The following is a 15,695-nucleotide window of genomic DNA, read 5'->3' on the forward strand; positions in this document are numbered from 1 at the left end:
TTTAGGAATAAGATTAGATTAGAATTAATCTATTAGATTAGAATAATTAGATTCGGAGAGATCAGAAACCTGAATAAATCAGGCACATCTTGGGTAAATAATGCCAACCAAGGATTGGTTTTCTTGTAGGTGTCATGGTCACACCTTATCTCCTATACTAACTAATTAATAATGGGGCTGCAGAGATAACTCATTGGTCAAGAACATTGGCTTCCCTTCCAGAGGTCCTGGGTTCAATTCTCAACACACACATGGCAGCTCACAGTCTCTGTAACTGTAGTCCCAGGGGATTTAAGCTCTTCTACTCCCTCTAAACACCAGGCATACATGTGGTGCACCATGAAGGAAAAACACCTGTACACATAAACTTTAAATTAAAAAGTAGCCGGGCAGCGGTGGTGCACATGTCTTTAATCCTAGCACTTGGGAGGCAGAGGCAGGGGGAGCTCTATGACTTAGGGACCAGCCTGGCCTACAAAGCAAGTTCCAAGACAGCCAGAGCTGTTACACAGAGAAACACTCTCAGAAAACCAAAACACAAAAAACAAAAAGAAAAAAGAAAACAAAACCAATACAGACGGGCTCAGTGGTTGAGTACCTACCTGACATGTGAGGTCCTAGGCTTAGTAATCTATAGATGGAGGCTGCTCTTTCATTTCCCAGCCTCCCAGACTCAAATAATCACACAGAAACTATATTAATTACAACACTGTTTGGCTAATAGTATAGGCATATTCCTAGATATCTCTTACATCTTAAATTAACACATTTCTATTGATCTATGTATCACCATGAGGCTGAGGTTTACCGGTAAAAGTTTTGGGTGTCTTTCTCCTTTGGCAGTTACATGGTGTCTCTTTGACTCCGCCTACTCTCTCTCTATATATCTCTTCCAGCCTGGCTCTATTCTGCTCTGCCAAAAGCCAAAGCAACTTTATTCATTAACCAATAAAAGCAGCACATATACAGAAGGACGTCCTTAGAACTAAGGAGGGTGGGTGTTTGTCCTCCGTACTTTATGTTGCTGTGTTAAAGCATCATGACCAAAAGCAACTTAGCAATAAAATAGTTTATTTGGCTTACAAGTTGTGGTCCATCATCAGAAGCCAATGCAGGAATCTGGATGCAGGAACAGAAGAAGCCATAAAGAAACACTACTTACTGGTTTGCTCTCCATGGCTTGCCCAGCTTGTTTCTTTTTTATACCACCCAGGACCACTTACTCAGAGTGTCACTGCCCTCAGTGGGCTGAGCCCTCCTGCAGCAATCATTATTGGAAAAGAAACACCCCTACAGGCTTGCCGACAAGCCAGTCTGAGAGAGGCATTTTTTTCAATGGACTCGTCCCTCTTCCCAGAAGACTAGTGTGTGTGTGAAATTAACAAAACAAAGCAAAATCAAACAATAAGCAAACAAACGAAAAACCACAACAGCACAGTGTTCTGTTGCTGTGATAAAACACTGGCCAAAACAACTTAGAGAAAATCTTACACTTCCTGGTTACTTACATTTCCTGGTCATAACCCATCATTGAGAGAAATCAGGACAAGAACTCAAGGCAGGAACCCTGCAGGACTGCTGCTTGCTGGCTCACCCAAACTCATGCTTAGCTGCCATTGCCTCCCCAGTGCTGGGATAAAAGATGTGTGCCACCACGCCTGCCCTAGAGAGTTCTCTTGTACAGCTCAGGATCATCTACCCAGGCAATGGTGCCACTCACAGTAGGCCAGACCCTCCAACATCAGTGAATCATCAACACAGTGCCCCACAGACGTGCCCACAGAACAACATGATCTGGGCAATTCCTGAGTTGACGCTTCTCTCAGAAGACTATAGACTGTGTGAAGGGGACAAATCTCGCCAGGACACGAGGTTCCCAGAACTCGCGTGTGGTGTGTCGTGACTCTCTGGGACTTTGGGCCTGGTATGGCCAGATTTTCTCACCTTTCAAGAAAAACTGGAAACACACCTTATGCCACCCTCTGGTCGTGTGTTGACAGCTGTAGAATTAACTTAAAATTAAGACACTAGTGAGCCAACATAGCTCTTCGGGCCACGTCTGGTTATAAGATTTGATCTAGATAGACAACCACTATCATTATCCAGAGACTCAGTGAATCACAGCGTCAGGTGTGGCTGTAAACGCAGAGAGAAGGGTCAACCTAAGGAGCTTCCCCAGAAGAAGAAACAGCAAGATGTGGGGACTGACCAAACATACCAGAAAACTAACCAACGAAAAACTCCAAAGCAAACATTAAAGTGGGTGGCACAAGGAAGCACAAAGAAATTTGGGGAGTATGGTAATGGTGGCGGTCCTTTTTGCCCCCACCCCCTCCGCCCCCTGCCCCAGGCCTCCCATGGGTCCTTGGATGCTGTCAGGCAGTTCAGACTCCTGAAAGGACTAATGAAGACATCGCAGAAGACCTCGCTGTCATGTGCACAAGTCGCTTCCTGACACGTGATCACCAACTTTTGCTTTTGTTTTTGTTTTGTTTTTGTTTTTGTTTATCGAGACAGGGTTTCTCTGTAGCTTTGGAGCCTGTCCTGGAACTAGCTCTTGTAGACCAGGCTGGTCTCGCACTCCCAGAGATCCGCCTGCCTCTGCCTCCCGAGTGCTGGGATTAAAGGCGTGCGCCACCCCCCCCACCCCCCCCCCACCCCCACCCCACCCCCCGGCTGATCACCAACTTTTCCTGGCTTCCTTATTTCACAATTTTCATTGCTTTATACTGAGCCCTTCGCTTGTTGCACAACTTAACCCTGAGATCTGGAGTTCATGGTTTTCTTTATCAGAAAGCTTAAAGAAGTGAGAAAGATAAGAGGACTGTGGAGCCGGGCGGTGATGGCGCACGCCTTTCATCCCAGCACTCGGGAGTCAGAGGCAGTTGGATCCCTGTGGGTTCAAGACCAGCCTGGTCTACAGAGAGAGTTTCAGAACAGCTGTCTGTCTCAAAAACCAAAACACAAAAGGGAAAATGACTGGCACAGTAGAACTGCCCACAGTTTTACCTGGGGCAGGGATGGGAGGGCAATGCTGTTTAGTTTAGATTACTTTTTTTTTTTTCCTGTTTTCAGGCACACACATGCCCCTGCTTGTTATATAGAAGTCAGTGGGCAGCTTGCAGAAGTTGGGTCTTTCTTCCCATCATGTGAATTTTAGGGATTGAACTCAGGACTTCAGGCTTATTGGCAAGGGCCTTCCCTGCTGAGCTGTCTCTGCCATCCTGTTTGATTTGAACATCTCATTCTACAGCTGGGCTGGCCTTAAACCTGCAGTTCTATCAATCACTGTGCCTGGCTTATTCGTTTACCTTTTAGGTGACTTTTAAGTTCATAGCACTAAATGCCCACATAAAGAAGCTGGGAAAATCCCACACTAGTGAATTAACAGAACATTTGAAATCTTTAGAACAAAAAGAAGCAAACTCACCTAAGAGAAGTAGTCAGCATGAAGTAATCAAATTTAGAGCTGAAATCAACAAAATAGAAACAAAGAAAACAATACAAAGAATCAATGAGACAAAGAGTTGGTTCTTTGAGAAAATCAACAAAATAGACAAAACTTTATCCAAACTAACCAGAAGGCAGAGAGAGAATATCCAAATTAGCAAAATCAGAAATGAAAAGGGGGACATAACATCAGGTCATATTTCAAAAACCTGTACTCCACAAAATTGGAACATTTAAAGAAAATGGACAATTTTCTGAATAAGTATCACTTACCAAAATTAAATCAAGACTAGAAAAGCAAATTAAACAACCTATAACTGCTAAAGAAATAGAAATAGTCATCAAAAGTCTCCCAACAAAGCCGGGCAGGTGGTGGCGCACGCCTTTAATCCCAGCACTCAGGAGGCAGAGGCAGGTGGATCTCTGTGAGTTCGAGGCCAGCCTGGTCTACAAGAGCTAGTTCCAGGACAGGAACCAAAAAGCTACGGAGAAACCTGTCTCGAATATCCGAAAAAAGAAAAAAAAGTCTCCCAACCAAAAAAAGCACAGAACTAGGTTTCAGTTCAATTCTACAAGATTTTCAAAGAAGAACTAATACCAATACTCCTCAAATTGTTCCATGCAATAGAAACAGAAGGAACATTGCCAAACTCTTTTTTTTCTTTTTTCTTTTCTTTTTCTTTTAATAAAGATTTATTTATTACATATAGTGTTCTGCTTACATGTATACTTTGCAGGCCAGAAGAGGGCACCAGATCTCATTATAAATGGTTGTGAGCCATCATGTGGTTGCTGGAAATTGAACTCAGGACCTTTGGAAGAACAGCCAGTACTCAACATCTGAGCCATCTCTCCAGCCCTGCCAAACTCTTCTTATGAGGCTACAATTACCCTGATACCCGAACCACATGAAGACATTAGTAAGAAAGAGAATTACAGACCAATCTCACTCATGAACATTGATGCAAAAATTCTAAATAAAATATTGGCAAATCAAATCCAAGAACACATCAGAGCCATCATCTGCCATGATCAAGTTGGCTTCATCCCAGAGATGCAGGGATGGTTCAACATATGAAAATCTGTCAACATAATCCACCACATAAACAAACTGAAAAATAAAAACCACATGATCATTTCATTAGATGCCAAAAAAGCTTTCGACAAAATACAACACCCCTTCATGATAAAGGTCTTGGAGAGAGCAGGGATACAAGGAACATACTTAAACATAATTAAGGCAATATACAGCAAGCCAACAGCCAACATCAAACTAAATGGAGAGAAACTCCCAGCGATCTCACTGAAATCAGGAACAAGACAAGGTTGTCCACTCTTTCCATATCTACTCAATATAGTTCTTGAGGTCCTAGCTAGAGCAATAAGACAACAAAAGGAGATCAAGGGGATACAAATAGGAAAAGAAGAAGTCAAACTCTCACTATTTGCTGATGGCATGATAGTTTACTTAAGCAACCCCAAAAATTCTACCAAGGAACTTCTACAACTCATAAACACATTCAATAATGTAGCAGGATACAAGATTAACTAAAAAAAAAAAAAAAAAAAAAATTAGTAGCTCTCCTGTACACAGATAGGCTGATAATGAAAACAGAGAAACCTAACATAACATATAACCAGGAAATGCCAATCATCTACATCAGTCAGAGGAAAGTCCACTTCTTCAGGGATCAGGGACCCCATCCCTTCACATTTGTGATTAAAAACCTGTGGGTTCAAGCCACCACAGGGAGACCCCATGAACAGCTGACGGAAGATTGCAATGTGTCCCATACATGTCTCATATGAAAAAGGATTGTAAAGAAGCCAGGCAGCAGCTGCGTGGCCGACCTGGCCATCTTCTAAGGAAAGAAGAAAGAAAAGAAAAATGAGGAGCTGGAGAGATGGCTCAGCGGTTAGAACACTGGACCTGGATTTGATTCACATGTGGGCATGGTGGCTCACAACCATCTCTAACTCCAGTTCCAGGGGATCAAATGCCCTGGACTGGCCCCCATGGGCACTGGACATACCCCCTAGTTCATAGACATATATGCGCCTTTACACATAAAATAAAATTAGATAAAAAGCAAGATGGAAGAGAGGGAAGATGGTGCGAAGGTTAACTCAGTAGGGATCTGGGGACTCCATGTTGACTTTGCTGACTCATAGTGGAACCTAATCTTTGCTAGGTAAGTGTTGTGGAAAATTATTTTAAGGTGTGTTATATTTGTTTAAGCTCTGGAACATTTGTTTAATAATGTAAAGATGTGGGCTGGAGAGATGGCTCAGTGGTTAAGAGCATTGCCTGCTCTTCCAAAGGTCCTGAGTTCAATTCCCAGCAACCACATGGTGGCTCACAACCATCTGTAATGAGGTCTGGTGCCCTCTTCTGGCCTTCAGGCATACACAGACAGAATATTGTATACATAATAAATAAATAAATTTAAAAAAATAAATAATGTAAAGATGTGTCGCTTTGGTTTATGCTTCATTTAACTCTGAAGCTGTGTTACTTACTGTGTCCGTATAAAACACTTGATAATCTAATAAAGAGCTGAATGGCCAATAGTGAGGCAGGAAAAAGGATAGGCGGAGCTGGCAGGCAGAGAGAATAATTAAGAGGTGAAATCTGAGATGAGGAAGAAAGGAGGAAAAGGATCAAATAGAACGAGAAGAGAGAGGAGAGAAAGATTTCCAGGCCAGCTACCCAACCAGCCACGGAGTAAGAAAGAAAGATATACGGAAGTTAAAGTCCAAGTGGATCAAAGACCTCAACATAAAGCCAGCCGCACTGAAGAAGAGAAAGTGGGAAGTACACTTGAACACACTGGCACAGGAGACCACTTCCTAAATATAACCCCAGTAGCACAGACACTGAGAGAAACAATTAATAAATGGGACCTCCTGAAACTGAAAAGCTTCTGTAAAGCAAAGGACACGGTCAACAAGACAAAATGACAGCCTACAATATGGGAAAAGATCTTCACTAACCCCACATGAGACAGAGGTCTGATCTCCAAAATATACAAAGAACTCTAGAAATTGGACACCAAAAGATCACGTAATCAAAAAAAAAAAAAAAAATGGAGTACAGACCTAAACAGAGAACTCTCAACAGAGGAATCTAAAATGGCTGAAAGACACTTAAGGAAATGCTCAACATCCTTAGTCATCAGAGAAATGCAAATCAAAACAACTCTGAGATTCCACCTTACACCTGTAAGAATGGCCAAGATCAAAAACACTGATGACAGCTCATGCTGGAGAGGTTGTGGGGGGAAAGGGAACACTTCTGCACTGCTGGTGGGGATGCAAGCTGGTACAACCCCTTCGGATATCAGTGTGGTGATTTCTCAGAAAATTAGGAAACAACCTTCCTCAAGACCTAACAATACCACTTTTGGGTATACACCCAAAGGATGCTCAATCGTGCCACAAGGACATGTGCTCAACTATGTTCATAGAAGCTTTGTTTGTTATTGCCAGAACCTGGAAATAATCTAAATGCCCCTCAATCAAAGAATGAATAAGAAAAATGTGGTACGTTTACACAATGGAGTACTACACAACAGAAAAAAATAATGACAGCTTAAATTTTGCAGGAAAATGGATGGAACTAGAAAACATTATTTTGAGTGAGGTAACTAACCCAGACCCAGAAAGACAATTATCACATGTACTCACTCATAAGTGGTTTTTAAACCTAATGCAAAGAAAACCAGCCTACAAATCACAATCCCAGAGAACCTAGACAACAATGAGGACCCTAAAAGAGACAAACATGGATCTAATCTACATGGGAAGTGTAAAAAGACAAGATCTCCTGAGTAAATTGGGAGCATGGGGACCTTGGGGGAGGGTTGAAGGGGGAGGGGAGAGGCAGGGAGGGGAGTAAAGAAAAATGTAGAGCTCAATAAGTATCAATTAAAAAAAAAAGATATTCGGAGCCGGGCGGTGGTGGCGCACGCCTTTAATCCCAGCACTCGGGAGGCAGAGGCGGGCGGATCTCTGTGAGTTCGAGACCAGCCTGGCCTACAAGAGCTAGTTCCAGGACAGGCTCCAAAACCACAGAGAAACCCTGTCTCGGGAAAAAAAAAAAAAAAAAATATATATATATATATATATATATATGTATGTATATATACGGAAGAAAAAGAAATAACCTAGAGGCATAAGGTAGTAGATGAGATAATTTTTAAAAAGCTGGCTACCCAGGTGGTAGTGGCACATGCCTTTAACTTCAGCACTCAGAAGGAAGAAACAGGTGGATCTCTGTGAGTTCGAGGCCACCCTGGTATACAAGAGCTAGTTCTAGGACAGCCAGGGCTGTTACACAGAGAAAACCTGTCTCGAAAAACCAAAAAAGAAGAAGAAGGAAAAAAAAGCTAGCTAGAAACAAGCCAAGTTAACACAGGGTATTTATAAGTAAGAATAAGTCTGCGTGTGTGATTTACTTGGGGAGCCGGATGGTGGCCCTCTCCCCGCCAAAAGTCAAGAGTAAAAAAAAAAACAAGCAACAGGTAAGAGAGGCTTTGGTGGATCTGAAAAACTCGGACTAGAGAGTAAGTCCAGGTACAGCAGACAAGGAGGCCTGCCTGGGTCACTCACATACAAAAGTGGCCAGTTTCCCAGGGGAAAACTGAGAGAAAGCCAAAAGCTGTCCTGGTAGCCTTTGGAAGCCTGTACAGCCTGAAGGGTCCACCAGAGAGGTGGCCAGCAGGAACTGGCAGTGATGGTGTGCAAAGAAGCAGGTCTCACGAGGTGGGGACCATCCAGCGGCTCCACATTGAACTGCAGATTTATTCGTTCCCTGCTAATAACATGCAGACTATTTGGAGCTTCAGTCAAGGTTGGGGTTAGGTGAGCCTTAATTCGTGGTACCCCAAAGCACCAAAGACAGCAGGGGACGGATGTGGAAATAGGATGCTACAGATGACCAGGTTATGCTTGTCCCTTAGCACCATGTCTAAGACTATGGTGTGTGTGGTCCTCAGTTGCTGGAGGTGAGTGACCTGCCGACCACATCCTGCATGCCACCGTTAGACCATTTTACCCAATCTTGTGTGGTTGGGGAAATGACAGCCTGCAAGGCGAGAGATTATTCGTCTAAGATAAAGCTCTTTAAAATGACAAATGTGGACAACGGAGACTCCAGATGGCCCATGGTGAATGGCCACAGATAATGGAGAGCGAAATAAGCCATGCCCCTCCCGAGCCACTGTACCTAACAAGCTCTTTTGACAAAACAATCAGTGTGATGGGATCTCTTCATGCTGTCTTGGACCTTGCGTGTGTGTGTGTGTGTGTGTGTGTGTGTGTGTGTGTGTGTGTGTAAAATCCTTTCAGCTACTGAATCCCAAGTCCACTTCATACTTCCTTGAACGAAGAAGACTGGGCCTCAGGATTCTACCCTTAGTAAAAAATATATGATTGAAAAGACATCTAAAAGAACAATGAAAATCAATAGTTGTTAAAAACTGATCCAGGCATGTTGGCACACTCTAATCCCAGCACTCAGGAGGCAGAGGCAGGGGGATCTCTGTGAGTACCAGGTCACCCAAAGCTACATAGTGAGACCCTATCTCAAACAAAAACCCCAAACAAACAAGAGTTTGAAATGAGCCAGGCATGGTGATCCACGCCTGTAACCCCAGCACTTGGGAGCCTGAGCGTAGGAGGATCAAGTGACTGTAATCCCAGCATGTGGGAGGCTGAGTACGGAAGAGCTGCATGAGTTCGAGTCCAGCCCGAGTTATATGATGAGTTTTCAGATCTGTTTGGGATAGAGTGAGATTCTCTATGGGAGAAAAATAAATTATTATTATTTTTTTTTTGGATTTTTCGAGACAGGGTTTCTCAATAGCTTTTGGTTCCTGTCCTGGAACTAGCTCTTGTAGACCAGGCTGGCCTCCACCAACACTCGGCGAGAAAAATAAATTTTAAAAAGTGGGTGCCTGGGGCCGGGCGTTGGTGGCGCACGCCTTTAATCCCAGCACTTGGGAGGCAGAGGCAGGCGGATCTCTGTGAGTTTGAGGGCAGCCTGGTCTAGAAGAGCTAGTTCCAGGACAGGCTCCAAAGCTACAGAGAAACCCTGTCTCGAAAAACAAACCAAAAAACAAAACAAGGCACCAGGAGAGCCAGCACCGGGAACCTTCATCTGGCGATGGATGGAGATAGAGACAGAGTCCCACTTTGGAGCACCGGAATGAGCTCCCAAGGTCCCAATGAGGAGCAGAAGCAGGGAGAACATGAGCAAGGAAGTCAGGACCGTGAGGGGCGCACCCACCCACTGAGACAGTGGAGCTGATCTATTGGGAGCTCACCAAGACCAGCTGGATTGTGACTGAAAAAGAATGTAATAAAACCGGACTCTCTGAACATGGCGGACAATGAGGGCTGATGAGAAGCCAAGGACAATGGCACTGGGTTTTGCTCCTACTTCATGTTCAGGCTTTGTGGGAGCCTAGACAGTTTGGATGTTCACCTTCCTAGACCTGGATGGAGGGGGGAGGACCTTGGACTTTCCACAGGGCAGGGAACCCTGACTGCTCTTTGGACTGGAGAGGGAGGGGGAGAGGAGTGGGGAGAGGGAGAGAGGAGGGGGAGGAGGGGGAGGAAAATAGGAGGCTGGGAGGCGGCGGAAAATTTTTTTTCAATAAAAAAAAAAAGTGGGTGCCTGTCTCCTCTCTATCCAGGGGCAGTCCTTTGTCCTCTGGGACAAATACCTCTGCCCCTTTTCCCTTGCTCCCTCCCCCTTCTCCCTCTTCCTTTATCTCCTGTCTTTGTCCCTTATCCCTACCCTCTGTCCCTCTGCAGCAAATGAATCTCCTGTGTGCTGAGAACTTGGTCTGAGAATTTGGTCCTAGGGATCCTGTGCTGGTATTTTCCTTTCTGTGGGGCCAGCATGACGGCTCACTAGGTCAGGTCCTGCCAGCTCTGACAACCTGGGTTTGATCCCTGTGACCTACATGGTAGAAGAGAAGTCATTACTGCAAGTTGTCCTCTGACCTTCACATGTGTGTTTTGGCATGTATGGACCTACACACACGCGCGCGCGCACACACACACATATGCACACACATGCACACATGCACAAATAAATGCATAAATGCAACAATGTGAGATTCTTTTTGTAATTTTTTTTTTTTTTTTTTTTTTTTGGTTTTTCGAGACAGGGTTTCTCTGTGGTTTTGGAGCCTGTCCTGGAACTAGCTCTTCTAGACCAGGCTGGTCTCGAACTCACAGAGATCCGCCTGCCTCTGCCTCCCGAGTGCTGGGATTAAAGGCGTGCGTCACCACCGCCCGGCTCTTTTTGTAATTTTTTAAGTGAGAAAGGGGACTGGAGAAAGCTCAGCATTTGAAAGTTCTGACTGCTCTTGCAGAAGACTAAGGTTCGAGTCTCAGCAGCCACATGGAGGTTTAAGCATCTATAATTCCAGCTCTGGGGGATCTGACACCTTCATCTGGCCTTTGCTGGCAACAGACACACAAGTGGGGCACAGAAGACATACATGCAGGCAAATTACCTATGAAGTAATTTTAAACGTGAGAAAAGGCACTCCTGGAAGCCACAGAATGTTAGGTGAAAATCCTAGGAACAGGAGGATTAAAACCTTACAAGCTGCTGGCCAGGAAGGCACGTAAGGACTTATAGTAAACACCATTGCCATTGTCGGTGGTTGCAGACCAGAGCTGGATGAGAAATCTTTATTGCCCAAATACTATATCCTCTAGTGGAAGGACACAGACGTCAAGCTGGGGCAGAGCTGGAGGCTTCCTTCCTGATGACAGACATATGCAGTACCAGAAGGTACTATGCCGGCTGCTGAGAATGATTGTTGCCATCAGTCCCACTCAGTGGGAGATCCCACTCACCACCACAAGATATTTATTCTACTTACAGTAATGTCATGACAGTTACTGGTACAATCAACTACTGACTGGTTGGATTTAAAGCCCTACTCACTGTAGAGGTCCTGTGTGTCAGGGCCAAACCCTGTGACTGGCTCGTCTTAGGCACCGGCGGGAGGCTAAGGCTGTTGTTTCGGTGAGTGGATGTGTGTTTGTGTCTACATTCAGCTGAGGTCCAGGGAAACTCTTTTCTGGTATGGGGTAGATGTGACTAGAGATTCATAACCAGTCGAGCTGGTGGGAATAAGCAAGCAGACATTCTTTTGGTGTCAAGTCCCAGGGTTTAGGAAAGAATCATACACATATCACCCCTCAAAGACAGAACATGACTGAAGAGGCAGTAGACCTGGAGGAAGGGGTGGAGGGTTGTGGTGCCTCCGTTTCCTTTTCACCAGAAAGCAGAAGCTGCTCAGGGGACCAAACACTACTTGGGTCTTGCAGCCATAGAACAAAATAAGCAAGGCTGTGACAGTTAGGTGCAATGTGGTCATCACGGGTCTGGGGAGAGGGTCACCAGACCCTCACCTGGGATTCCTGCCGCCACTCCTCCCTGCACCCATCTGCTGATGATCTTGGGGAATGCTGAGTGTATAAGGAGAGGAAGGTTGAAGGGTCAAGACCCTGTGACACATTCCACAACCATCTGAGGGTGGTGTGTTTCTCTAATGTAGCTACTCTGAGTCACCCTGGCTCCTCTAATGAACCCCAGTAAAAATCAGTGATCTACCAAGCGGGACTTGGATGGAACCATTTCTTTCCACTGGCTTTCACAGCAAGAGTCTTAACCTGCTGCGCCCTAGCCCTGGCCCCAAGGAAAGTTTATTCTTGCACATTAAAATTGAAGAAGCTGGGCAGTGGTGGCGCACGCCTTTAATCCCAGCACTCAGAAGGCAGAGGGAGGCAGAGGACTCCGTTACGGAATAATCTTATTTATCATCTCTGAAGTATTCTTCTTCGCTGGCTTCTTCTGAGCATTTTATCACTCAAGCCTAGTCCCAACACATGACCTTGGGGGCTGCTGACCACCAACTGGGATCACACCACTAAATCCACTAGAAAAGGCCAGCCTGGTCTACAAGAGCTAGTTCCAGAACAGGCTCCAAAGTTACAGAAAAACCCTGTCTCGAAAACCACCCCTCCCCCCCAAAAAAAGGAAAAAGAAAAGGGAAGAAACAGGGGTTGACACCATTGCAGTAGGAGAGTGATCCAGCTGGTCCCTAAGCAGAGCATACAGCTCTGAACATCCAGCCAGCATGTGAGTGAGGGGCTTCATGTGTGGAAAATTACTAAGAAGAGACATTGGGTCTAGGGATGTCTATCTAAAGTGACATGTAACCCAAGCTAGCCTCTTATTTGTGACAATCCCACCTCAGCCTCTGTAGCATCATGATTACCACCCCCAAGATAGAACTAACTGTAATGGCCAAACTAGAGATCCGGGTGCAAAAATGACAAGGACTTTAAACTCTGGTCTGTCAATCATGTAACTTAGCCACACATTTATTATCAAAATAGAATGTGAGAGTGGACACGGTGGTACACACCCTTAATCAAGACCAGCCTGTTCCATATAGTTTCAGGGCAGCCAGAGCTACATAACAGAGACCCTGTCTTATACAACCCAAACAACAACAAAAACGACTGTAGGAAATTTGAGAACATTCTGTACTACTTGAGATCCTGTTTTTAAAAACTTAAATTTAAAAACCAGCTCTACTTAGGATATTTATTTATTCATATATGTATATAGTGTATATTTCTGTATATATGTTCATGGGTGTATTTATGTGTGTCCATGAGTGTGTGCCATGGTGTACATGTAAAGGTCAGAGGATACATAGTGAGAAGCTGTCTCAGATAAATAAATAAATAAATAAATAAATAAATAAATAATAAAAGCACAAAGAAATAAAGAAATAAACAAACTAGGGATTTGGGGTATGACCCAACAGTAGAGTACTTGCTTGGCATTAATGAGGACCTATGACCACCCGCAGCACTGCAAAAATAAATAGATAAATAAAAATGAGACGGTGCTTAAAATAAATGAATATTGTTAGAAATGACAACTAATTAAAGCTGGAAAATCCTACGTCTGCACACTTAAATGAACTTCACTTAAACCAGGGGAGGTGGCACATGACTAATTCCAGCAAACGGGAGGCAGTAGACCAGAAGTTACCCGTGGGAAGTGCTGCTGTTCTCACCACTAAAATTCAAGGCAGCCTGAGGCTGGCAGTTGAAAATAACTTCACCCTAGCTGAGTCACACTTAGAATTCCTCAGGAACCTAGCGCAGCGCTTCTCCAACTTTAGCGTGCACTGAAACTCAGAGCTGGGTCCTGTCCTAGAGTCTGTGTGTCAGGGCACCGGCGCTAGGTACCAGAGCGCGCCTTTTCCAGGCTTTAGTTGCCAGGTCTGTGAACCACACCTCGTGAGGGTTAGATCACGTGCTAGGGAGGGTCTACCGGGCTAGGCGTCTACTGCCCGGAGCACCGAGGACTGGCTGTTTTCCTTTTCTCTGTTCAGCTCCTTCCTGGTAGCCGGGACATCCTGAAGGCCCTCGTGGATCACCAACCCTTGCGCTTAACCAAGGCTGATTCAGCGGAGCTGCCATACAGATGCGGGAAATGATTAAACAACAGCTGCTCTGGAGTCACGTGGCCAGGAGAGGCTGGGTCTCCATTCCGAGCCAAGAGCCCCGGGGCGGAGTGGGGCGGAGCTGGGGGCGGGTCCTCCTGGGGCGGGTCCAGGCTGAGGGTCCTGAGCCCTCCGAGAGGTGCGGCGGCTGGCCCGAGCGCCCCCGGCCGAGAGGAGAGCTCCCTCCCGATCGCCGTCATGTTCCGGGTCCCGCTATGCACGCTACTTCTGCTACCGGCGCCGCTGCTGCTGGGCGCTGCGCACAGTGTCTATGTAAGTCTTCGGTGCCACCGCGCGGGGACGCTCCGCCGCTGGGAAGCGGCCAGAGGCCGAGGAGAGCCGTGGCTCTGCAAAGCGGGAATCCGGGGGACCTTCGGTCACCCCTCAGAGCAGGCAGGCCGCCGAGGCGCAGGCAGTGGCCAGGCCTCCCGTAGGGGGCGGACCGGCGACCGGGTGGGGCGCGCGTCCTTCCTGGTTGCTGGCGCGCGTGGGTTCCGCTGCGGCTGTGTCCTGCGCGCGGACTTGCTTCCCCGTTTGTGCAAAGCGATCGAGGGCTAGGTTGAGGTGCGCCCGCAGCTTTCCAGCTTCGGTTTCGGGGGAGAGGGGCTCCAGGCTGCGCGGGGGGCTGCGGGAGGGCTCCGCGGGCCGTGGCGCGGAGTGCGATCTTTGCGGAGTTCGGGCTTCACGGAGCGCTCCGGAAGGAGAAAAATGGGGTCAGGAGAGGCTCCTGAAGTGGGGTCACAGAAATATTTGCTTTTTTCCCTTCTCAAATATCTTGTCCGCTTCTCGCTAGCCACCTGCTGGCTGCTTTTCGTTTGGGGTGTTTCATCACCTTGCTGGAAGCCTTTCCTCTTTTAGGGTGGAGGGTGGGAAGAGGCAAACTGCCGCAGGCGAGATCTCGGCGGCGTGGGGGGGGGGGCGGTGAGTGGCTGGGGTGCGTTGGACACGCACCTGGGGAGGTCCGCACCGAACCTGTGAAGGGGACAGTGGGTGGTAGAACGCGGCTGCGGTTTCTTTAGACTTTGAGCGAATAAGCCTGGAGCCCTCCATATGGACTGAGTCGGGGCGAGGGGCGGGGGTAAAGTTAAAGTGCAAGTTAGTAGACTTTGAGCCTTGTAAAAATTACATTCTTGGAAATGGCACGCGTTTATCTAAAACCAGAGGTGAAACTTTAAGATTTTGAAAAACAGTTGCTGAGAAAGCTTTCATTTACGGCTAGTTGAGTGTGCCTGCTGCTCCAGCCGAGCTTGATGTCCTTGAGAACCCGTGAGCCTACGCTAATGGGAGCCGGTCGGGGTAGAGGGCGGAACTCCTTTAGTACCAGTAAGGGAGGGAAGAGATAAGGATTTATGGAGATGCCAGGTAAGATGCCCTGGGAGAGGCCCCTGCAGAGGCTGCTGTCTCGTCGGAATCTAGGTACCCTCTTGACCTGTTAGACTAGAGCCAAAGGAAAATAGCAGTCGACAGCTTTCATTTTTTTTATTTTTTTATTTTTTTGCATTTGCAACATTAATCCTCAACTTTAGTCCTAGATGGTGAGTTAAAATGTGTACTTTCTTTTTTCTGTTTTTGTTTTTTGCAAACAGGGTTTCTCTGTGTAGCCCTGGCTGTCCTGGAACTCACTCTGTAGACCAGGATGGCTTTGAACTCAGAGATCTGCCTGGCTCTGCTTCCCAGAGTGCTGGCATTAAA

General features: G+C 46.2%; 1 protein-coding gene across 2 annotated transcripts in view; it reads left to right on the plus strand.

Annotated features, from left to right (window-relative positions):
- Nucleotides 1-15,695, plus strand: part of Glb1 (galactosidase beta 1) — a 93,199-nt gene that overhangs the window by 3,284 nt on the left and 74,220 nt on the right. The window contains exon 1 of one of the 2 annotated variants that reach the window (XM_057767021.1): nucleotides 13,960-14,276. The exons of the other annotated variant lie outside the window; for it this stretch is intronic. Within the exon in view, the coding sequence (XP_057623004.1) occupies nucleotides 14,202-14,276 (75 nt within the window). The 5' untranslated portion in view covers nucleotides 13,960-14,201. Of the gene's footprint in view, nucleotides 1-13,959; nucleotides 14,277-15,695 lie in introns of those variants that run through there. 2 annotated transcript variants of the gene reach the window in all.

The sequence above is a fragment of the Chionomys nivalis genome, chromosome 4 (assembly GCF_950005125.1).
Source record: "Chionomys nivalis chromosome 4, mChiNiv1.1, whole genome shotgun sequence".
Classification (NCBI taxonomy): Eukaryota; Metazoa; Chordata; class Mammalia; order Rodentia; family Cricetidae; genus Chionomys; species Chionomys nivalis.